Source organism: Erinaceus europaeus, chromosome 7 (assembly GCF_950295315.1).
Source record: "Erinaceus europaeus chromosome 7, mEriEur2.1, whole genome shotgun sequence".
Taxonomy (NCBI): domain Eukaryota; kingdom Metazoa; phylum Chordata; class Mammalia; order Eulipotyphla; family Erinaceidae; genus Erinaceus; species Erinaceus europaeus.
Genome location: NC_080168.1, coordinates 111340685 through 111365126, shown reverse-complemented (window position 1 = coordinate 111365126; position 24442 = coordinate 111340685). Strand labels below are relative to the sequence as shown.

Sequence of the window (24442 nt, the reverse complement as noted above, 5' to 3'; positions counted from 1 at the left end):
TTAACACTGTGCTGGGAAACAAACACCAGTAGAATAACAATATGAAAGCAAGGAAGGCAGATTTCATTACGGCAGAGTGCCTACACTTCCTCATAACTTGGATTTACACACTGAAAACCCTCTGATCTGATTACGTCCAGTGATCACGTAAAATACCGGCTTTAAACTCTTTGCCTTAGTGATAAAACAGCCACTTTGATTCACAACGAGACATTCACAATAAAGTATATTGTAAACGTACCTGTCCACAGCCTGGGGCATTGCACACAAACGGTCTGTCGTCTCCCATATTTCATATAGCAGAGCGGAGCTGAGAAGGGGAAGCAAGGGGGAAAACTTATGTTAAATACGCTGGAGAAAAAAAAAAGTGCTTCAAAAATATCAAGCTTAGAAACAGGTGTTCCAAGAATGCCATCTATCAGAGCTATTAACATAGGCTACTTTAGGGAGACCCATTAGACAGGTGGCATACGATCCCCTGCGCCTCAATTCAAACTTTTAATTAGAAAATAGAGACCTAAATAAACAAGGAATTTCAAACCTTTTACTAAAAATTTCCTCCTTTCTGCTAGAGTATATAACACATTCTCTAGTCTGTTGAATTACAACCAGTGCAGTTCCTATGTCCATAAATCCACTGAATGCTCAATGCGGAAGCCATATTTTCGAACTAGAGAAGACCAAAATTTGTCATTTAATTAATTAAGGGATTATAGGAGGGGTGCTCCATTTTACAGGGCTATAATCTGGCTCCCTGGTGTATAAACTACGAGAGACTATTGGCAAGGGCCATTTATCCCAGATTATTGCCAAAGAAAACAAAGCACCCATCCTATTGGGCTACATGGGAAATGATTTTCATTAATAAAAAAATAAAATAAAAACCTCTCTCCCCACTGGGAGCCTCCTCTTCCCCCTCTCCTGCCCCCCCCCCCCCAACACAAATCGTCTGTGGCAAATGGAGAAATATTGGTGCCCTACCCCCTCTGATTCTATTTATGGCTAGGTTTTTAAAAGCAGCAATAAAACAAATGTCGACTCTTTGGGGGTTTACTGGGTGAATATGTTCCGGCTGTTTGTGCTGCTCTCGGCCAGAGTTCTTGGGCTGCTCTGTTGCGGCCAACAGATGTGTGCTGCTGCGGGGATAAAAGAAATGGCACTAAAAAGCATCATCATCCATCCTCTATTTCTCCCAAGAATTGTAACAGAGCTGGTACGATTTTTTAATTATTGAAGCTAAACTCTTGAAATGTCGATCGAAACTCTTTGTCAAAGAATAATTTCAATATGAAGATGGCAGGGGAATTTTCCAATGCTCCCATTAGGAACAAAAGTCGAGAGCAGGGTCTGGCAAGACAGCTCACCTGAGAGGCCACCTGCCTTGCTAGAAGTGTGGCCCAGGTTTGAACCCCTAGTACAGAGCGTGGGTGCAAACCACATGGCACTGGGGGACGTCCTGGTGTCTCTCCACCACCTCTTTATTCCTCTCAGAAAAAGGCAGCCTAAAACTGTCAAGTCCCAGCACTGACAAGAAAGAAACATAAGTGGATACGGATTAGGATGAGAAATACCTGCAGGGGAGACAGCATAATGGTTAAGCAAAAGACTTTCATGCCTGAGACTCTAAAGCCCAAGTTTCAATGCCCAGCACCACCATAGCCAGAGCTGAACACTGCTCTAGTGCTGGGGAGGGGGGGGAGATACAGTAAATACAGAAACACCATAAAGAATATTCCTAATGGATAAACAATATTTGGAAAGGGTGGAAGAGAAAAGGAGGGAGGGACACAAGGTCAGTCTTTATAGAACAGACTCTTCAAAGACATTTTCATATCCCCTTCAACGACATAAAGAGGTATGGAAGAAAATAACAAGGAACAATGAGAGAGAAACTACAATTTGAATGTACCTAGAAATGACTTCAGAATTGTTACCGAATTTCAAGTTTATCTTGGAGTTAAACCAAAATGTCAGGTTAACCTTAATTGGGTCTGCATTAAAATTAAATTTAAAGTGACCTGACGACCAAGCTTAGAACTCAGAGGACAATGCCAGGAAGGCAGCTCAGTGTACAGAATATACATGTTTGCACACATGAGGTCGCAGGTTCAAACCCCAGCACTGCATATGATCAAGTGTTGTGCTGGTCTGTGTCATAAGATAAACCTTAAAAAAACAGTGGTTCGGGAGGTGGCACAGTGGATAAAGCATTGAATCCTCAAGCATGAGGTCCCAAGTTCAATCCCCAGCAACACGTGTACCAGAGTGATGTCTGGTTCTTCCTCTCTCTCTCTCTCTCCTATCTTTCTGGTTAATAAATAAAGTCTTTAAAAAAAAAAAACTCAGAAAAATCAAATAACACTTCTGTTACTCTGTTAGGGCCTACTCAAGGGTTGAAAATCAGTATTTCTGGTAATCTGATCAATAATTCTACAGCTAATCAGTGTGTAAAATTATGGGGCGCACCATAACATGGAAAGAGCTCCTTAGTCATCTTTCAGTTTGATAGGAACAGGATGTAACTATGAAGAAACCGATGCTGCAGCATGGCAGTAATGGAAGAGAGCCTCTATGTACAGAGGTACACAGATTTATATCACATTTAGCCAAGATAAATTGCTTCAATAAATTCTGTTCCTAGGAGAGAGAGCCCAGCTCAGGCTGATGATTGGGTACTAGGAAAATAAAAGCTTACTCTTCGTCATCTAGCCCCAGGACAAGGAGGTTTTCAGGTTTGTTTGTTTTAAATACATCATTAGGGAAAAAAAAAAAACAACACCTTTTATTGAAATGACAATAGTGCAAAAATAGACACAATTAAATAAAAAAAAAATTAAAGAAATAGGGACCAAAAACCAAAGGCACTATGGCTGAAAACTCATAGCATTTCTGAAAAGCAAATTCATCTCTAGATGCATTTATAACAACTGTGATGCTGGAAATAATTCTACTTCCTTGTCTCAGAACCTATTTTTCTAATATAATCATGAAGTGAGAATTTTATTTCAACAAAATTCTCTTTAATGTATTTGCAATCAGTAAGTAAACAGCAAGGGTTAGAGCAGACCTAACAGAAGGAAGGACAGGCACAATTTCTAGCTTCTCTTCAATGTGCTCTGAGGCTGGCTCCTCAGAGGGAAAGGGTCATGGTTCGGGAGTGGGGAACATAAGACAATATAAAGTGCATAAGACAATATAAATCATGCAATGACTTTTCTTACACTATCAAAACTTAACTTAGTCTGCCAAATCAAAATACAAGGTTTCCAAATTTATTTAACTGCATTCTTACTAGGAGACAAAGGTGAGAAATCATGACTTTCTAAAAGTGAAAATAGGGGAAAAAGGTAAAAATAAACCTGGGAGGAAAAGTATTAAGATATATAGCAGAAGTAATGATCTTTCATGGCTCTTAAGTAATATTATTATTCAAAAGTAATAGTCAATTCTTAGTTGGATTTCTGACTTCCTTCCCAATTTTCTGGCTTTTGTTTTGCCACTTTCAACAAAAGAAGGCCACAATGGGAGGAAGAAGGCTCTCTCTTAAATACTCATTTTAAATCATTCCTTCTCTTTCTCATTATTTTTTTTACTTTTTATTTTATTTATTTATTTTCCTTTTTGTTGCCCTTGTTTTTATCGTTGTTGTGGTTATTATTTTTGTTGTTATTGATGTCATTGTTGCCGGATAGGACAGAGAGAAATGGAGAAAGGAGGGGAAGACAGACAGGAAGACAATGATAGACACCTGCAGACCTGCTTCACTGCTTGTGCTTGCTTTGCGCCATGTGCATTTAACCCGCTGTGCTACTGCCAACCCCCTCTCATTATTTTTAATCATTATTATTTACCACTTAGAAGTGGTGCTTAATTAAATATTAACAACAATAATAATGGCCTGTCTTCCCACTTAAAAACTATTTTCAGGGGTGGGGGGCCGGGTGGTGGTACAGTTAAGCACATACTACAGTGCACGCAAAGACCTGGGTTCAAGCCCCCAGTCCCTACCTGTGATGGAGCTTACAATCAATGAAGCAAGTACTGCAGATGTATCTCTTTGTCTCCATCCCTCTCTACCCATTAGTAACTTGGTTTCTTTCTGTCTCTATCCAATAAATGAATAAATAAATGAAATCTTTTTTTTTAGTCTTTTCTTCTTTTTAAAGATTTTATTTATTTATTCCCTTTTGTCGCCCCCATTGTTTCATTGTAGCTATTACCATTGCTACCACCAATGTCCTCGTTGTTGGACAGGATAGAGAGAAATGGAGAGAGGAGGGGAAGACAGAGAGGAGAAAGACATCTGCAGACCTGCTTCACTGACTGTGAAGCGACTCCCCTGCAGGTGGGGAGCTGGGGGGGAAGAAGGGGGTCCGCTTCACAAGTGGTGAAGCAGGTCTGCTGGTGTCTGTCCTTCTCTCCCCTTCTCTGTCTTCCCCTCCTCTTGCAATTTCTAACGAGAGCAATAACAACAACAATAATAACCACAACAATAAACAAGGGCAACAAAAAGGAAAAAATAGCCTCTAGGAGCAGTGAATTCGCCTCAGCAATAACCCTGGAGGCAAAGAAAGAAAAAAAAAAAGGTATTTCAGGGCTGGGGAAATAGCTCACTTGTATAATGTGCTGCTTTGCCATGTGCAGAACCCGAATTCAAGCCTGATCCCCACTGAAGGAAGCTTTGGTGCTCTGGTGTCTCTCTCTCCCCCCTTTACCAAAAAAAAAAAAAAAATTCAGGCGCTAGGAGACAGATGATGTGATAAGGTGTGTGCCTTACCAGGCACAAAGACCCACGTTCAAGCCCCAACACCATGTGGGAACATCACACCAACAGGGGAACTCCACAGATGGTAGAACAGCCCTACAGTGGCTCTCCCTCTTTCCATCTGTCTGTCTCTCTCCAAAATAAACAGAATAAAACAATTGGCCTGGCAGTGATGGAGTCACACATATGTGAATCCTGACCCAGGATTCTTTCTTGACTCTTGTTCTTTTGTGCTTTCATATATTATTAATAAAATCTTTTTAAAAATTTTTTAAATAAAAATTTATTTTATTCCCTTTTGTTGCCCTTGTTTTTTTATTGTAGTTATTATTGTTATTGATGTCGTCATTGTTGTATAGGACAGAGAGAAATAGAAAGAGGAGGGGAAGACAGGGGGAGAGAAAGACACCTGCAGACCTGCTTCACCGCCTGTGAAGCGACTCCCCTGCAGGTGGCGAGGCTGGGGCTTGAACCGGTATCTTTAGGCCGGTCCTTGTGCTTCGCACTACATGCGCTTAATCTGCTGCGCTACCGCCCGACTCCCAAAACCTTTTTTTTTTTAATTGCCATTGGGTCTAAGTGCAGGCACTATGAATCCATGGCTCCCAGTGGCCATTTTTTTCTTTTTTATTTCCTCCTCTCCTCTCAATTTGATTATTTTATAGGACAGAGGGGAGGGAGCAGGAGAGAGAGAGATATCTGCAAACCAGCTTCATTAATCATGAAGTGCACCCTCCTACCTCCCCCTCCTGTCTCAGTTTCTCTGTCTCTATCTAGTTAATTAAAAAATTAAAGACTGTGGTCTGGGAGGTGGCACAATGGATAAAGCACTAGATTCTCAAGCATGAGGTCCCTGGCAGCACATGTACCAGAGTGATATCTGGTTCTTTCTCTCTCTCCTCCTATCTTTCTCATTAATAAATAAATAAAATCTTTAAAAAAAAAATTAAAGAGGGAGTTGGGCTGTAGTACAGCGGGCTAAGCGCAGGTGGCGCAAAGCACAAAGACCGGCATAAGGATCCCGGTTCGAACCCCGGCTCCCCACCTGCAGGGGAGTCACTTCACAGGCGGTGAAGCAGGTCTGCAGGTGTCTATCTTTCTCTCCTCCTCTCTGTCTTCCCCTCCCTCTCTCCATTTCTCTCTATCCTATCCAACAACAACAACAACAACAATAATAACTACAACAATAAAACAACAAGGGCAACAAAAGGGAAAAAATAAATAAAATAAATATATAAAAAAAGTATTTAAAAAAAATTAAAGACTAACATTGCTTATTCTTATACTTAAGACAAATCTAATACACATAATCTCTCTCTAATTATGAGAGGTCAGATATATCTCAGAAACAAAAAACAACACATTTCTATAGTATAAACAGGCTGAAACAAAACACTCATCTGTTATATGCCTCTCAAACTTTTTTCCATTAAACTCTGGCAAGAAATGCCAGACAAGGGGTACACATATTTAGAAAATCAAAGGGGGAAGTGAGATGCTTTCAGCAGACATCTTAAAACAGGAAAACAGATACCTATAAAGACTTCCCAGAAGATGAGTATGCTGAGGAAGAGTCACACACATAGATTCACCAAAATACTTAAATGACAAAAAATAGTATTTACTCAAAGAAGAAAAGAGGACAGAGGAAGAGAGATGGGGTGAAAGGAAAAGTCAGAATGCTAAAAAAAAAAAGGTTTCTTATTATTATTGTTATTATTGCTGTTGTTGTTGTTGGACAAGACAGAGAGAAATCGAGAGAGGAGGGGAAGACAGAGAAGGGAGAGAAAGACAGACACCAGCAGACCTGCTTCACTGCGGGCTCAAACTGGGATCCTTAGGCCAGTCCTTGTGCTTCACACCATGTGTGCTTAACCCGATGTGCTACTGCCCGGCCCCTAACTCATTGACTTTAATAAGGTAGGGTGAGGAAAAACAGTATTACTCAGTCCTGGCTAGTGGTGGTGCTAGGAATCCACCCTGAAACCTCTGGAACCGACCTCAGACGGGCCATGCTAGTGCACAACCACACTCCATCTCCCCAGGTCTTACCAGGTATTTTTGTATGCTCACAAACAAGGATGTTTTTCACACTGTATTTATTGGTACTGCAGCTTCATACAGAAGCAATCCCACCACTCCCTGGCTTTTTCTGTTTTTATTTGGATAGAGAGAAAGAGACAGACATTACAGACGGCTCCAGTTCTTCCCTCAGTGCCATGATGCGAGGATACAGTGCTGAGGATCCCAACCTAGGGCACTGTGTGCAGTAAGATGCTGATCTACCAAGAGAATTATCTCTCAGCCCTTACTTTTTTTTTTAACAATAAAGTGACATTTTTAATATGGTAAAAAACAAAACTTAACCATAGGGCTACGCTGATGAAAATAGTACCAGTGCTATTGAACCAAGTGCCTGAGATTCTCTGTAGGCAGGTATTGGCAATAGAAGACACCATTACAAAATGTAAATTTTCTAAGTGAATGAAGGAAGCCTGAAACAGCAGATTTCAGATGTTGCATTTAACCATCTGGTTAAGGTGAATGCAATTACTATAGTGACGAAAAGTCAAAGTGGAAGCCAGCCACAGCTGGCCCTCTGAAAGCTAAGGAGCCAAGAGGTAGTGGTTTGTTTCAGAAGTCACTTTTTACTGTTCTAAACTACTAAAAAATAATAATAAAATAAGAGATTACTTAGTGGCATATAAAAATTATATAAAATTTAAATTTTAAAGCCTATATGTACCATTTTATGGCCACGCGGTCCATGTTTACTCTCATGTTGTCCACTAGATGCCTTTGTGTTATCACTGAAGAGTTGAGTGGTTACAAGAAAAGTCTGGGGCCATGTGGTGGCGTACCTGGTTGAGCACACATGTTACAATGCGCAAGGACCCACGTTCGAACCCCCAGTCTCCACCTGCAGGGGGAAAGCTTCAGAAGTGGTGAAGCTGCAAGTCGGGCGGTAGCGCAGCGGTAAAGCGCAAGGGCCGGCTTAAGGATCCTGTTTCTAGCCCCCCGCTCCCCATCTGCAGGGGAGTAGCTTCACAGGCGGTGAAGCAGGTCTGCATGTGTCTGTCTTTCTCTCCCCTTCTGTCTTCCCCTCCTCTCTCCATTTCTCTCTGTCCTATCCAACAACGACAACATCAATAACAACAGCAACAGTAAAAAAAAAAAAAAAAGTGGTGAAGCAGGGCTGCAGGTGTCTGTCTCTCACACTCTCTACCCCTCCCTTCCCTCTCTATTTCTGACTGTCTCTATCCAATAAACAAATAAAGATAATTAAAAAAATAAAAACACTTTAAAAAGCCTGTGTATATTTTTATTATAAATAGTATTTTAAAGATATATTTACTTATGAAAGAGAGAAAGAACCAGACTATCACTTTGGCACACCTAATGCTAGGAATTGGAACTCATGACCTCAGGTGCCCAATGTTTTACCCACTGCACCACCTTCTGGGCCACAATAATAATAATTTTTAAAAAGACTTCGAACCTGCAAATCCTAGCACGTTTCTTAGAAGATCTTAGTTTGCCATGGTCTAATCCTTATAACTATTATTAACTTAAATACATAATTAAGATACCCCAATTATGATAAATGTCAGAATGGATAAGTAATGTGACTGTCAGCTATCAATTTGTGAATTTTAGAAATGAGTTTTTCTTAAAGATTAATATAACTAGCTCCATGTTTCTCAAACTTTAGCAGATTCCCCTGAATGTCTTGTAAAATTAAATTTTTGACTTAGTGGGTTCTCTTCGCTTTGGGCTCAAGGACACATCACAAAACAGCCTGGGGGTGGGGAGATAACATGGTCATGCAAAGGCTTTCACATCTGAGGCTTCCAAGTTCAATCCAAACACTACCATAAACCAAGCCTGAACAGTGCTCTAGAAGAGAAAGAAGAAACAAAAAACTTGGGCTGCTGGGGAAATGGCTCAACTTGCGGGGCAGTGGACTCACATGCTTAAGATACATGGTTCAGGGAGTCCGGCAGTAGTGCAGCGGGTTAAGCGCATGTGGTGCAAAGCGCAAGTACTGGCATAAGGATCCCGGTTCAAGCCCCCAGCTCCCCACCTGCAGGGAAGTCGCTTCACAGGTGGTGAAGCAGGTCTGCAGGTGTCTATCTTTCTCTCTCCCTCTCTGTCTTTCCCTCTTCTCTCCATGTCTCTCTGTCCTATTTAATGACAACAATAACAACAACAACAACTATAACAATAAAAAAATAAGGGCAACAAAAGGGAAAATAAAAAAATAATAAATAGGTTATAGTAGAAAGATGCAAAGCATTAATTATTTATTTAACAGCTAGTCATTTGTAATCAAAATTGAAGGGAAAAAAAGAAGGAAGAGAAAAAAAGGGGATTAGTATTGGGGTAAAAGAAAGGAAGGGGTAAAAAAAAAGAAAGAAAGAAAAAGCAAACAGAAAAAAAAATCTATACAAGAAAACATGGCAATGCTTCAAGTCAAACCAAAGTGGGGGACGAAAGGATAGTAATGAATAGTGCCACATTGTTAGTGAACTGTTTTAGAAAATAAATAGATATAGAGCAGTTCAGTTATATTCACATAAAATAAATTCACATTTTTTTCTGCAGTAAAAAAATAATAATAAATAAAAGTTTTTTAAAAGATACATAGTTCAGTACTGCACCAAAGTAAAGGGGGTGGTGGGCAGCTTTCAGGTCCTGGGGCATGATGCTGGAGGAGGGCCTCGGCTAGAAACAAGAGTGTTGTGCAGAAAACTGATATCTTTTACATATGTATCAACAGCAGTTTTTACTGTAAACCCATGGTAAGGGGGTGTATTTTTCAAGTCTGATGCAACTAGACAGCAGTTCTCTAAGTGAGCTACAGCATTCCCTGAGATGCTCTCAGAAGATTCACAAAAGGCTGAAAATAAGATACAGGTAAAAGAACTATTTAGTGAGCCAGAAGGTGGCACAGTGGAGAAGGGATTAGACTCTCAAGTATAAGGTCCTGGTTCCATCTCCTGAGTCACATGTGTCAGAGTGATGCTTTGGCTTTCCTTCCCTGTCTTCTTCTCTTTCATAAGTAAAGCATGCTGGCGACATAGTATAATGGTTATGCAAAAGACTTTCATGCCTGAGGTTCAGAGTTCCCAAGGTCTCAGGTTCAATCTTCTAGCACAACCATAAACCAGATCTGAGTCTCTATCACTCTCTCTGTATCTCTCTCATTAAAACAGAACAAGTAGGGGCTGGGCAGCAGCACACCAACAAGTGCACATGGTGTGAAGCTCAAGGACCTATATAAGGGATCCCGGTTTGAGCCCCCAGCTACCCACTTGTAGGAGGGCTGCTTCACAAGTGATGAAGCAGGTCTGTAAGTGTCTTTCTCTCCCTCTCTGTATTTTCTTTGTCCTATCCAACTACAACAACAGTAACAATAACAAGGGCAACAAAATGGGGGAAAATGGCCTCCTGGAGCAAGCAGTGGATCCATACGCCGGTCCTTGCGCTTTGCGTCACATGCGCTTAACCCACTGCGCCACCGCCTGACCCCCTTAAAATAAATATTTTTAAATGAACTATTTAAAGGGCAAAACAGACCGCTGCACTTTAACAGAATAGTATTAAAAATTCATAAATGTGTACCCCACCAATGTGTCCTGGAGCTCAGCTTCCCCAGAGACACACCCTACTAGGGAAAGAGAGAGGCAGACTGGGAGTACGGACCGACCGGTCAACGCCCATGTTCAGCGGGGAAGCAATTACAGAAGCCAGACCTTCTACCTTCAGCAACCCTCAACGACCCTGAGTCCATGCTCCCAGAGGGCTAGAGAATGGGAAAGCTACCATGGGAGGGGGGGGATTATGGGGATTGGGTGGTGGGAATTGTGTGGAGTTGTACCCCTCCTACCTTATGTTTTTGTTCACTAATCCTTTCTTAAATAAAAAAAAAAATTCATAAATGTGGTTTTGGATTCCATTCAAACCTTTAAGGAACTATAACTTTTTGGATTCTGGTGTATTATAGAAAGAAGACTACAATTACCTTAAAATAATTTTTCCTTGGGCCGGTGAAATAACTCACTTGGATAGTGTACTGCTTTGCCACATGAGGGATCCAGGTTCAACCTCAGCCCCCATTACTATGAAGGAAACTTCAGTGCTGTCATTTCTTTCACTCTCTCTACCTCTCTGTTGCTATTTTAAAAAATAAAATAAAATCATCATCATCATAGGGAGATAAGAAATTGTACCAATGTGGGGGTCTGGCGGTGCACAGCAGTTAAGGGCACATGGAACAAAGCGTAAGGACCAGCGTAAGGATCCCATTTTGAGCCCCTGGCTCCCTACCTGCAGGAGGGTCACTTCACAGGCGGTGAAGCAGGTCTGCAGGTGTCTTTCTCTCCCCCTCCCTATCTTCCCCTCCTCGCTCCATTTCTCTCTGTCTTAACCAACGACAGCAACAATAATAACAACAATGATAAACAAAAAGGGCAACAAAAGGGAAAAAAAATAGCCTCCAGGAGCAGTGGATTTATAGTACAGTCATCGAGCCCTAGCCACAATCCTAGAGGCAAAAAAAAAAAAAATTAAACCAGGTTTAAAAAATAATAACAACAACAAAAAAAGAAATTGTACTCATGTGCCACATTACCTATAATGTAAATCATTATCTCCCCAATAAAATGACTAGAAGAAGGAGGAGAAGCAGGAGGAGGAGGAGGAGCAACACACAAACAAGAGCCAGCAGGTAGCTGACTTAGAGGGCTACAAAAAACAGCTCACTTGGACTGTGTGCTGCTGTGCCATGTATGTGACCCAGGCAGTTGTACAAGGAAGGAAGCTTTGGCACTGTGGTCTCTTTCATTCTCTCTCTGTTTCTGTCTCTAACTTAAAAAGTCACCTGCGGGGGTTGGGCGGTAGCACAGCAAGTTAAACGCACATAGCGCGAAGCTCAAGGACTGGCTTAAGGATCCTGGTTCCAGCCCCCAGCTCCCCACCTGCAGGGAGGTCACTTCACAGGTGGTGAAGCAGATCTGCAGGTGTCTATCTTTCTCTCCCCCTCTCTGTCTTTCCTCTCTCCATTTCTCTCAGTCTTACCCAACAACAGTAGCAATGACAATAATAATGACAACAAGGGTAACAAGAGCCTCCAGGTGAAGCAGATTCATAGTGCCATAGTGCAGGCACCCAGCCCCAGAAATAACCCTGGAAGGGAAAAAAACAAAACAAAACAGTCACCTGGGAGAGGTGAAGCCCCCGGTGATGTCTAGGAAGAAAAAAAAAAAAAAAAGCTCACTTAGATTGTATGCCAGCTTTGTCATGTGCCAGACCCAGGCTCAAGCCAAGCCCCGCCTCCCCTCCCCAGACAGAAGGGAGCTTCAGTGCTGTGGGATTTTTCTGCCTTTGTCTGCAGTGAAGTCCCAGTGACAACAACAATAACAATAACAGCAACTAATAGAGTATCCTGAACTGATCAGTTAAAGAGAAGGTTAAAATTAACTTCTAGATTTTAGGCTCAGACGTGCGGGAACAGGTCTCAAAGGAAAAGGTCTGCATAAATAGACCACACAGTTTTGTTGCAAATGACAGAAAACAGATGGGAGGAAGAATTAGGCTGAATCCTAAATCGGGCAATACACAGCCAAAGCTTAGCACCTATAGAAGCAAATTCATGCATGCAAATACTTAGCAAACCCCCCCCCCCTTTTAAAGTATAGTCTCCCTGAGGCTTTGGGAGGATTCAAGAAACAATTTTGAGTCTCAAAGAGGTTAACAACAAAGAAGCAGCAGTGTGCTAAAGTGACAGCAGGAAGCAGAGTCAGAAATGACTAGAGAACATTATACCTAACTATGTCTGGCCTCATGCATTTTCAAGGAGAAAGATTTCTGGAAACTGGTAGCCTATCAAAAAAAAAAGTATTGTATTCTTTTAAAAATCTCATTTTCAGATAAAGAATGATCCCTAAAATGAATCAGTAGCAATCAATTCTAAACACAGGTCTTTAAGAGTAAACAAAATTTCTTCATAAGCCTAGCTTAAACAGGCTTCAAATAATAAAAACTTGATAAATCTAATATTAATTCACAACATGAATCTAGTCTCATACAGAAAATACCCCATGTCCCCAGACACAATATTCCACAATCTCAAATACTGCGAGGCTTAGAAAGTGTGTGTCTGTTGGTGGTGGACAACAGGGGACCTTGAGTCGTGCAATTTCACTGCTCCCTGGTCACTTTTTCATACAGATAGACATAAAGAAAAAGAATGAGAAACAACACAGCACCAGAGCTTCCCCCAGTCATGACAATCTCAGGTGGTGCCAGGGCTTAAACATGGCAATATAGTGACCTAGCTGGGATATTCAGTACTCACTGACTTACCTTCAAGTTTACGTCTAAAACATAGATGCATGAAACATAGGGTTGTCAGAAAAGTTATGACTCATTTTTGCATAGAAAAACAAGTCAAGACTTTTCTGACAGCCCAACATTAGAAAATTACTGCCCGGGCCAGGTGGTGGCACACTTGGTTAAGCACACAGCTTACAGTGCGCAAGGACCTGGGTTTGAGCCCCTCTGGAGGGAAAGCTTCACAAGTGGTGAAGCAGGGCTGCAGGTGTCTGTCTCTCTCCCTTACTATCTCCCCCTTCCCTCTCAGTTTCTGGCTGTCTCTATCCAATAAATAAAGATAATTTAAAAAAAAAAAAAAGAAAATTACTGCTTGACCGAAACTTTGAAAAATAAAGAAAATGGGTAGCATGGAAATATGTTAGTAGTAGAGAAGCCACGTTAAATAAAAGCAACATGGTATTACTCAGGTTTGATAAAGCTTAAGCAAATATTGCTGTTAAGAAATTTGGTGCCAGGTGGTCCAGGAGGTGGCGCAGTGGATAAAGCTTTGGACTCTCAAGCATGAAGTCCTGAGTTGAATCCCTAGCAGCACATGTGCCAGAGTGATGTCTGGTTCTTTCTCTCTCCTCCTCCTATCTTTCTCATGACTAAATAAATAAAATCTTTAAAAAAAGAAAAGAAATTGGTGCCAGCACAAATAATTTATAGCAAATGTATGTTATATTCAATAATTCTCCTGCTTTTATAATACAGATCTGTTTCAAAAAGAACAGTTACACTAATTTAATCTGAAAATATATATCATTTTTCTACTGCATGGTAAAGTTTATACCCCCCAAACACTGTGACTCACTGAGTATATAAATCTCCTCTGTCCATTGTCAGAAAGACAATTGTACAGCACTGAAGGATATTAGCTGGTAATGCTACTCTAAACTGTGTTTTGCAAGGCAGTAGTGGAGATAGCAGAACAACAGTTTCCACAGAGATCCAAACCACAAGCTCACAAAGTGACTTTCTAAGCAAAATGTTGGAGCCTGTTAAGCTTTCATAACTTGGTATTACAGATAAATGCAATACTGAATAGAAACGAGAAAATGTTTACACAGTGGAATTTCAAATGTAAGAAAGAACATTTAGTGTTAAAGTAACCAAAAAACACGGTCCAGGAAATGCAGAGGGTAGGGCAGAAAGTGATGTCCAAATGTGATCACCAGCCACATACACCACAGTGATGCTCTAGTTCTAAGTAAGCACATCTTCAAAAGACCAAAAGATGCGAAAAAGCGAAGTAAAGCATCTCACCCTGGATATCCTCCATAAGACTACCACAGGAACTCTCCTTGTGTTTAGCTGGGAATCCTCCCTAGATGACTGACTATATAGATTTTTCCCCCACCAGGGTTATCACTGGGGTTTGGTGCCTGGACAATGAACCCACTGCTCTTGGCACTCATTTTAATTCTGTCCTTTATTATTACTTTTTATTATTTTTGTTGATAGAGGAGAGAAATTGAGAAGAGAGGGGGAGAAAGAGAGAGAAAGAGAAAAAAAAGACACCTGCTGTACTGCTTCACCTCTCGTGAACCTTCCCCCACAGAGGTTTGAACCTGGATCCTTGTGCATGGTTGTGCCACCACTCAGCTCCTCTGCCAATAAACTATTATAGTTAACAGTGGCTCTGGAGGTGCTGTAATGACTACAGCTTTAGACTTAAAAGCATTAAAGTCTTGAGTTCAATTTACAGCATCACATGTGCCAGGGTGGTGCTGTGGTTTTTTGTTTTATTTTTCTCCCTTCTTCCCCCACCCCACCCCCGCCTCGTATTAATCAGTAAATAGGTCTTACCAACACCCAAAAAACAAAAACAAACAAAAACTAGATAACAGTGGCCTGGGAGGTAGCATGGTGGTAGAACTGTGGAATTCCAAACATGAAGTCCTAAGTTTGATCCCCAGCACTGCATATGCCAAAGTACTGCTCTGATGCCTCCCTATCTCATGAAATAAGTATAATACAAAAATCTATAAAAAGATTTTAGGGAGGCGAGATGGTGGCGCACATAGTTAAGAGCACATATCACCGTGGTTTGAGCCCCAGTTCCACACCTGCGGGGAGTGGGGGTGAAGCTTCACAAGTAGTGAAGTTGGTCTGCAGGTGTCTATCTTTCTCTCCTTGTATCTTCTGTCCTTTCTCATTTCTCTCTATCCAATCTAGTAAAATTTAGGAAGGAAGGAAGGGAGGGAGGGAGGGAGGGAGGGAGGGAGGGAGGAAGGAAGGAAGGAAGGAAGGAAGGAAGGAAGGAAAGGAGAAAGAATGAATGACTGCCAGGAGCAGAGGATTTGTCATGCTGGCACTGATCCTCAGAAATAACTCGGGGGGCAATATAAACTTTTGTTTTAAAAACTAGATAAGCAATGTACTTTCTCTCTCTCTCTTTTTTTCCCCCCTGCCATCTGGGTTATTGCTGGAACTCAGTGCCTGCATGATAAGTCAACTATTCCTGGCAGATAGATATACACATACCAGAGCACTGCTCAGCTCTCGTTTATGGTGGTGCTAGCAGTACTAAGGATTGAACCTGGGACTTTTGCTGCCTTATGCATGAAAGTCTTTTTGCATAACCATTATGCTATCTCCCCAGCCATACATATATTTGTTTTTTAACAGAGACAAAGAAGGCAGAAGAAAAGACTGAAAGAGCCCATAGCACCAAAGCTTGCTTTAATGCTGTGGAGGCTGAGGTTGAACCTGGTCGCACACATGACCAAGAAGCACACCACCATAGCCCACCATGACCAGCCTCTTTTCCTTTTTCCCTGACAGAGAAACAAGGAGGAAGAGAGAGACATGGAGAAAAAGAGAAAAGAGATTTGTGGGGCTGGGTGGTGGCGCACCTGGTTGAGTACATGTTACAGTGTGCAAGGACCTGGGTTCAAGCCCCTGGTCCCCACCTGCAGGGGAAAAGCTTCACAAGTGGTAAAGCAGTGCTGCAGGCATCTTTCTGTCTCCTCTCTCTATCTCCTCCTTCCTCTCAATTTCTGGCCGTCTCTATCAAATAAATAAATATTGAAAAAAAGAAAAAAGAAGAGAGAGTTGCAGCACTGCTCCACTGCAGGTGGGGACGAGGGTTTGAACCTGAGTGCTCAAGCATGACTAACCTGTACACTCCATGGAGTGAGTCACCACTCAGCCCATTTTCTCTTCATGAAGCCTTTTGTGGCAGCAAGGAAGGTGATGCAGTGCACAAGCACTGGACTCTCAGTCATGAGATCCCAAGTTCAAGCCCCAATATTGCCTGTGCCAGAGTGATGATGCTCTAGTTCTCTCTTCCCACCACCTCCCATCTCTTTCATTAATAAATCTTTCAAAAAACAGATATATAAGACCTTTCCTGAACTGTAACCTTTAGATTTCCTTTTATAAGAAAGGCATGAAGTATGTTTACTTTCAAACTTTAACTGAATTGGGCAGGGGTAAATAGCATAATGGCTATGCAAAAAGACTCTCATGCCTGAATGTCCCAGGTTCAATCCCCCATACCACCATAAGCCAGAGCTGAGGAGTGCTCTGGTAAAAATTTTTAAAAATTTAAAAAAATTTTAACTGAATTTTGCTTCATTGTATATATGTAGTGAGAACATTATTCAGATTTTTAAAGCTTCAGTAGCAACAGGAAAAAAAAGGTCAAATACAAGGAAAAAAGTAAAATACTAAGGTCTAACAGAAACAAACATTCTTTCAACATAAAGGCTTATCGGGGAAATTCTGAAGAGAAGATGCCATGGTAAAATATTTTTAAGACAGAAATGACCTCAATGCAAAATATTTGTTATTGCTGATTTTTGTCTTCAGCTCAAAGGGGTTATTATTTCTTGTCATTTATGTCCTTTACTTTTTGTTTCTCTATTCCCACTGGGTCAGTAGAGTCATTTCAATTTCATTTTCTTTACAGTCTATTTTTCTTCCTGATTCTTCAAAAGAAGTTCCTTTATATGAGGTTCTATTTATGAATGTTCGGGTTAGAAAGGACCTTGAGGGGGTCACCAAGCCCATCCTTCTGCTTTCCAGGAGAATTTATAACTAAACACTCTCCGGTGGATCGTGCTATACCTAACAGCATGCTACTTTCTTCTACACTAACATTTCCAATCACAATTGGCAATTTTCTAAAAATGAAAGTAAAAATTCAAACCCCAAAAAGAGGAAGGTACTTTAAAAAATGCATTTATCAGCTCAAATTGCTCAACCATAAATTCAACTATCAGGTCTAAAATTAACACAGAGGGAAGCTGTTGGCTGCCACCATAAGGTCTTGAGTCCCTAGAGATCTCTCCGGATGGCCTAGCATATTGATATTTGTAGTACCATTTCACCCATAACACACACAGGACAAACTTAGACCACTATGCCAGTAAACTCTAATTATCAATGGCAAACACACACACACACACACACACATATATATACACCTTTTATTCTTTTGACCTGAACACCACTCAGCTTGGCTACTGGTGGTGACAGGGATCAAATCCGAGCCCCTCTCATTCAAATCCTATGCAGTACTATCTCCCTGGCATAACATCAATATATATATTTAGCAGGTGATATAGGTGTTTATCCTAAAGAGGAAACAGAGTTAAATCTAAATTTAAAATGCCAATGTTATAAAGAAGTTATGACTTACATTGGCAATAGTTTAAATCTGTAATATATAACTTAGAATGTTCAGGGAACAACTTCCTTCCAAAAAACGTTTCACATTCTTTTTTTTTTTTTTTTTTAAATAGATGACAGGGGATGTAGAATACAGAAAATATAGACTGGTGAAATAGATTTTGTTCCCTGGGAATATCCTAAAATAAATTACTAAGTAGATGGTTACGAATACTTGGCAAGTAATCTGGTGATTTATAAACACTAGCATAAGATGGCCAAACAGCAATGAATGACCAACTTCATTTTCTTTTTTTTATTTTAATATTATTTTTTAAAATACTTATTTATCCCCTTTTGTTGTCCTTGTTGTTATATTGTTGTAGTTATTATTGTTGTTATTGATGTCGTCGTTGTTGGCTACGACAGAGAAATGGAGAGAGGAGGGAAGGACAGAGAGGGGGAGAGAAAGATAGACACCAGCAGACCTGCTTCACCGCTTGTGAAGTGACCACACACACACACACACACACACACACACACACACACACACACCGCAGGTGGGGAGCCTTGTGCTTTGCGCCACATGCGCTTAATCCACTGTGCTACCGCCCAACTCCCCTTCAGTTTCTTTTATGACAGAGTCTTAGCCAAAAATCTCAGGGTTATGTCAGAGACAGAATATGTTTAATCAGATTTCAACTGGACATTTTCACTACTTCATAGAAACTTAAGGTTGGGTTAAAACAACAACAAAGAAACTGCAAGGCATATGGCTGACAGGATACTCAACCTTCACGCCTGAGGTTTCCAGGCAGATCTCAAGCACCACACACCCTTAGTGGAGTTCTAGCTCATGTGTCTCCTCCCTGTCTCATGTGGAACTCTCTCTCAGACACATATAATAAGTAAAATCAATCTCCAGTAATAATAATAACAGGGGTCCTGGCAGTGGCACACCTGACTGAGTGCACACATTACTAATTTAATGTGCAAGGACTAGGGCTCAAGCCCCCGCTCTCCACCAGCAGGGTGGGAGCTTCGTGAGTGGTGAAGCAGGTCTGCAGGTGTCTTTCTCTCCCTCCTCTCAATTTCTTTCTGTCCTTAAAAAAAAAAAAAAAAAAAAAAAGATTGCCAGGAGCAGTGCATTCTTTTTTTTTTTTTTGCCTCCAGGGTTATTGCCAGGGCTCAAGGAATCCACTGCTCCTGGAGGCCATTTTTTCCCTTTTTTGTTACCCTGGTTGTTTTATCATTGCTGTGGTCATTATTATCGTTGTTATTGATGTCATCGTTGTTGGACAGGACAGAGAGAAATGGAGAGAGGAGGGGAAGACAGAGAGGGGGAGAGAAAGATAGACACCTGCAGACCTGCTTCACCACTTGTGAAGCGACTCCCCTGCAGGTGGGGAGCTGGGGCCTGAGCAGCGCATTCTTAGTGCCAGCACCAAGCCCTAACAATAACCCTGGTTGGAAAAAGAAAATTACTGTGATCATAGGCTTTAAGAATAGAGGTGGGTGGGGGTACAGCGTAATGGTTATGCAAAGAGACTTTCATGCCTGAGGCTCTCAAGTTCCAGGTTCATTCCCCCACACTGCCATAAGCCAGAGCTGAGCAGTACTCTGGTTTAAAAAAAAAAAAAAAAAGAATAGAGGTACTTGGGGCGGAGGGTAGATAGCATAATGGTTATGCAAACAGACTCTCATGCCTAGGCTCCAAAGTCCCAGGTTCAATCTCCCACACCACCATAAGCCAGAGCTCAACAGTGCTCTGGTTAAAAAAAAAAAAAAAAAAGAATAAAGGTACAGGGGACTTAATGATGGTGGTTATACAGAAAGACCTTAATGCCAGTAGCACCAAAAGGTCCAGGTTCAGGTTCAAACCCCAGTACCAACAGAAGCCAGAGTTTAGCACATCTCTGGAGAAAAAAAACAAAACAAAAAAAAACAAGAAATATACACGAGCCAGGTGGCGGTTCCACCTAGGTTCAAACCACACCCAAGCCAGTCAGCACCTGCATGGGGGAAGCTTCAGAAGAGGTGGCACAGTGCTACAAGTGTCTCTTCTCTCTCCCTTGCTATCTCTCATCCTTTATCAAATAAAAGAAGAAAAGAGGAAAAAAAGGAAAGAAAGGAAACGAGAAGGGGGAGGGGAGGAAAAAAAGCAGGCAGGCAGGGCTGGGTGACGACGTTCTCAGCTCAGTGCACAAGCTGCCAGGAGCAAGGGCCTGGGCTAAGGTATCCCCTCCCCTCCCCTACTGTGAGGACATAAGCCTATGAGAGCTAGAGCAGTGCCACAAGTGTCTTTCTTCTCTCCCTCTCTACGTCCCTCTCTCCCTCCTAAATTTCTCCATCTTTATATAATAAATACATAAATAAATAAAACATTTTTTTTTAAAAAAGAAAGAAGCCATGTAGAATGGTGGAGTCAAGGAGGCCCTGAGCCCCAGTGATAAACCTGGTGGAAAGAAAAATAGATGTATACAGTAAAAAAACAAACAAACAAAAAAAACAACTTATGCTCTCCTTTATACTTTGCATTATTTTGATTATATTTGATATGTTCTACTCAGACCTAAATAAGAAACTCTGAAATCCCAAATAACTTGAGGAGCCTGAACTTTATCAAGAAATGTAGTTTAATGGGGCTTGGGGGAGGGCTCAGCAGGTGTGCCCTCTGTGACTGAGGTTCCAAGTCGATCCCTGGTAACACAGCAACGTGAGAAGCTCGGGTGCCGGGTGGTGGCGCACCCAGTTGAGCGCTCATGTTACAATGTGCAAGGACCCGGGTTCAAGCCCCTACTCCCCACCTGCAGAGGAAAGTTTTGCAAGTGGTGAAGCAGTGCTGCAGGCGTCTCTTTCTCTTTCCCCCTGCCCCCACCTTAGGAGGAAAGCTTTATGAGTGGTAAAGCAGTGCTGTAGGTGTCTCTTTATCTCCCCGTTCCCTCTCAATCTCTGGTTGTCTCTATCCAATAAATAAACATAATAAAAAGATTACTTATTTTTAAAAAATGTGTAAGACTCCACGGATGGTGAAGAGATCCTGCCACAGTGATGCCCAGCTTTCCTCTCCCTCCATCTCCCATGAAATAAATAAACTGAATCAGCAATATAGTTCACTTGGAGAGTATACTTGCTTTGTAACATGCATGACACAGGTTTGAGCCCAGTCCCTGCTGTACTAAAAGAAACTTCATGGTATCTTTCTCTATGTCTCTGTCTTTGTATCTAAAAAAGTTGGCCTGGAGCAGAGAAGTCCCCATGATGACAAAGAAAATAAATAAATAAACCTATCTTCTGAAAAAATTTGGGCAGGGAGGTTCAGCAGTGTTTCAAATTCACGAGGGCCTGGGTTTGATCCCCAATACAGCAGAAAAATTTTGAAAACTGTCATTTAAGAAATGACTGAAAAATCTTGGGATATTTCTCACCGAAAAAGAACTCTTACCGGAAGTTCAGGGGGTGGCGCAGCGAAGACAGCGCTGGACTCGCAGGCATGGGGTCCCGAGTTTGACCCTCAATATGACACATACTATGTCTCCGTTTTTTCTTTCTCATTAATAAATATTGGGTTATCATAAAAGTTGTGATGCATAAACAAGGGCAACAAAAGGGAAAAAATAACGTAAGTTAAAAAAAAGTTGTGATGCATTTTTGCATGAAAAATATCATGACTTCTCCCTCAGCACAATAAAAATACGGCATCTGAGTGGGGCTGGGCAGTGGCACTGGTTAAGTGCAGATATTACCATGCACAAGGACCCCGGCTCAAGACCCCACTCCCCATCTACAGGGGGGATGCTTCACAAGTGGTGAAGCATCGCTATAGCCATCTATCTCTCTTCCTCCCTCTCATCTTCCAATTTCTCTCTGTCCTATCCAGTAAATAAATAAATAAATAAATAAAATTTTTAAAGAGGAAAACATGGCGGGGCTGGGAGGTGGTGCACCTGGTTGAACACATATGTTACAATGTGCAAGGACCCAGGTTCAAGTCTCCGGTCCCCACCTGCAGGGGGAAAGCTTTGTGAGTGGTGAAGCAGGGCTGCAGGTGTCTCTCTCTCTCTTCCTCTCTATCCCCCACTTCCCTCTTGATTTCTGGCTGTCTCTATCCAATAAATAAATAAAGGTAATAAAAATTTTTTTTAATTACTTGAACTTAAGAAGAAAAAGAAAAAGGAAAAAAATGGCTGCAGGGAGCAGTAGATTTGTAGTGCTGGCACCGAGCCCCAGTGACAACACTGGTGGCAATTAAACAATACAAAATAAATAAATAATAGAGTATCTGGGAAGTAGGCGTTTCTTCTCTTGAATATTCTCAAGTTGAGGGCCAGGTGGTGGAGCTCCTGGTTGAGTACACACATCACAGTGCACAAAGACCCAGGTTCAAGTCCCAGGTCCCACCTGCAGGGGGAATGCTTCAAGAGTGGTGATGCACTGCTCCAAGTGTCTGTCTCTTTCCCTCTCTCTCTTTTTAAAATTTTATTTATTGATTGATGAAAAAGCTAGGAGGAGAGAGAGAAAGAACCTAGCATCACTCTGGTACATGTGCAGCTGGGGATCGAACTCAGGATCTCATGCTTGTGAGTCTAATACTTTATCCACCGTGCTACCTCCCGGATAACTCTCTTTTCCTCTCTATCTCCCCCTTTCCTCTCAATTTCTGTGTCTAGTCAATAATAAATAAATACAAATACTAAAAAAATTCTGGGGGTCGGGCAGCGGTGCACCGGGTTAAGTGCACATAGTGCAAAGCTTAAGGACCGGTGCAAGGATCCCGGTTGGAGTCCCCGGTCCCCCACATGCAGGGGATCGCCTTGTAAGCGGTGAAGCAGGTCTGCAGGTGTCTTTCTCTCCCCCTCTCTGTCTTCCCCTCCTCTCTCAATTTCTCTCTGTCCTGTCCAATAAAATGGAAAAAATGGCCTCCAGGAGCAGTGGATTCATAGTGCAGGCACCAATCCCCCACGATAACCTTGGAGGCAAAAAATATATACTTTAAAGTTAAAAGAAAATTGATGTGGAGAAAACAGCATAAGAGTTCTGTGAAAAGACTCTCAAGCTGAGGTTTCTAAAGTCCCAGGTTCAGTCCCCCACAGTTGCATAAGCCAAAGCTGAGCAGTAGTCTGGATGTACGCTCACATTTCATATACTTTAAACAGAAGTACTGAACACACAATTTCATGAATAAATTTGGTCCCAAAAAGAAGCTTCTTAGGGAAGGCAACATTTAGAAATGAAATCCTTAAAAGTTATTTTCTCTTACATGTTTCTAAAAAAGATGGGAACCTTTTTCAAGAATTCTAAAACTGAAGTTTGAGGAACTACGAACCATTTTCAGAAAAGCCAACAACAGAATCAATACTCTTTCTTTTTCAATGAATGCAGTATTTGTTCTTCTCAGAGAAACAACATTTACATCTTAACTGTAATAACTCCATCAAGAGATAAGGGGCAGTTGCATTCAGAGTCTGACAACCAGCCTTAAGAAGAGAGCTGTAGAGTTATAAGGCAGTGCCTTTTGCTCCACCTACAAGTTCCTTGGAGCGAGATGGCTCCTCCTTATCAGATATGGACAGGAGGCTGTCTTAACACAGACTCCTTCCTACTGCAGCCTGAGGAAAACTCGGTCTTGACATGCACAGAACAGTAACTGTGAGAACTTCACAGCAGCCGTGTTCAAGCAGGGCCAGGGACTTGACTTGAATCAAAGCAGTAGCTTAAGAGTTGGTTGCACACCAGCAAGAAAGCTCAGCTGCAATCAAGACCGCTTTGCCGTGCACAAGACCCAGGTTCGAGGCTGACCCTCACTCACTACACTGGGGGAAGTGTCAGTGCTGTGTTGTTTTTCCCTCTCTGTATCTTGCTATCTGAAAAAGTCAGTCAGGAGCAGTGAAGCCCTGGCAATAACAGGTTTAAAAAAAAAAAAAAAAAAGCTGAAAATCAATTTTCATTTTGGGTTAAGAGAAAAGAACAACATGTGGGGCCAGGAGGTGGCCCGCTGGTTCAATGTGCACTTTACCATGAGCAAGAACCCAGGTTCGGGCACCCACTACACACCTGTAAGGGGAAGCTTCACAAGCAAGAGGGGAAGCAAGAAGCGAGTACTGCAGGTATCTCTCTCTCTCCTCTCAGTTTATCTCTGTCCTAGCAAATAAAATAAAGAAAGGAAGGAAAAAATGGCCTCCAGGAGCAGTGGATTTGTTGTGCAGGCACTAAGCCCCAGTGATAACCCTGGTGGAAAAAAAAAAAAAGAACAAGATCTAATATTTACTAATTAAATAATTATATATAATTTTTATGCATTAGCATAAAAAAACCCCATGACATAGGTGGCTCTGTGGTGCAATGGATAGCGCATTGGATTTCTAGTGAAAAAAAAAAAAACTTCACAAATAAAAATGCTTTTAAAAGGGAGTTGGGCGGTATAGCGCAGCAGGTTAAGCACATGTGGTGCAAAGCGCAAGGACCAGTGTAAGGATCCCAGTTCAAGCCCCTGGATCTCCACCTGCAGGGGAGTCACTTCACAAGCAGTGAAGCGGGTCTGCAGGTGTCTTTCTCTCCCCTCTCTGTCTTCCCCTTCTCTTTCCATTTCTCTCTGTCCTATCCAACAACGATGACAACAATAATAAATATAAGAATAAAACAACAAAGGCAACAAAAGGGAATAAATACATAAAGTAAAATATT

General features: G+C 41.6%; 1 protein-coding gene across 5 annotated transcripts in view; it reads right to left on the bottom strand.

Annotated features, from left to right (window-relative positions):
• The window catches only part of LOC103109263 (cyclic AMP-dependent transcription factor ATF-7), a 105901-nt gene that overhangs the window by 78797 nt on the left and 2662 nt on the right, over positions 1-24442 (bottom strand). For 3 of the 5 annotated variants that reach the window (XM_060195258.1, XM_060195256.1, XM_060195255.1), the window contains exon 2: positions 242-310. In XM_060195258.1, the coding sequence (XP_060051241.1) occupies positions 242-289 (48 nt within the window). In that variant the 5' untranslated portion in view covers positions 290-310. Of the gene's footprint in view, positions 1-241; positions 311-1364; positions 1525-24442 lie in introns of all 5 variants that reach the window. The other 2 variants (XM_060195254.1, XM_060195257.1) reach the window with 1 other exon arrangement.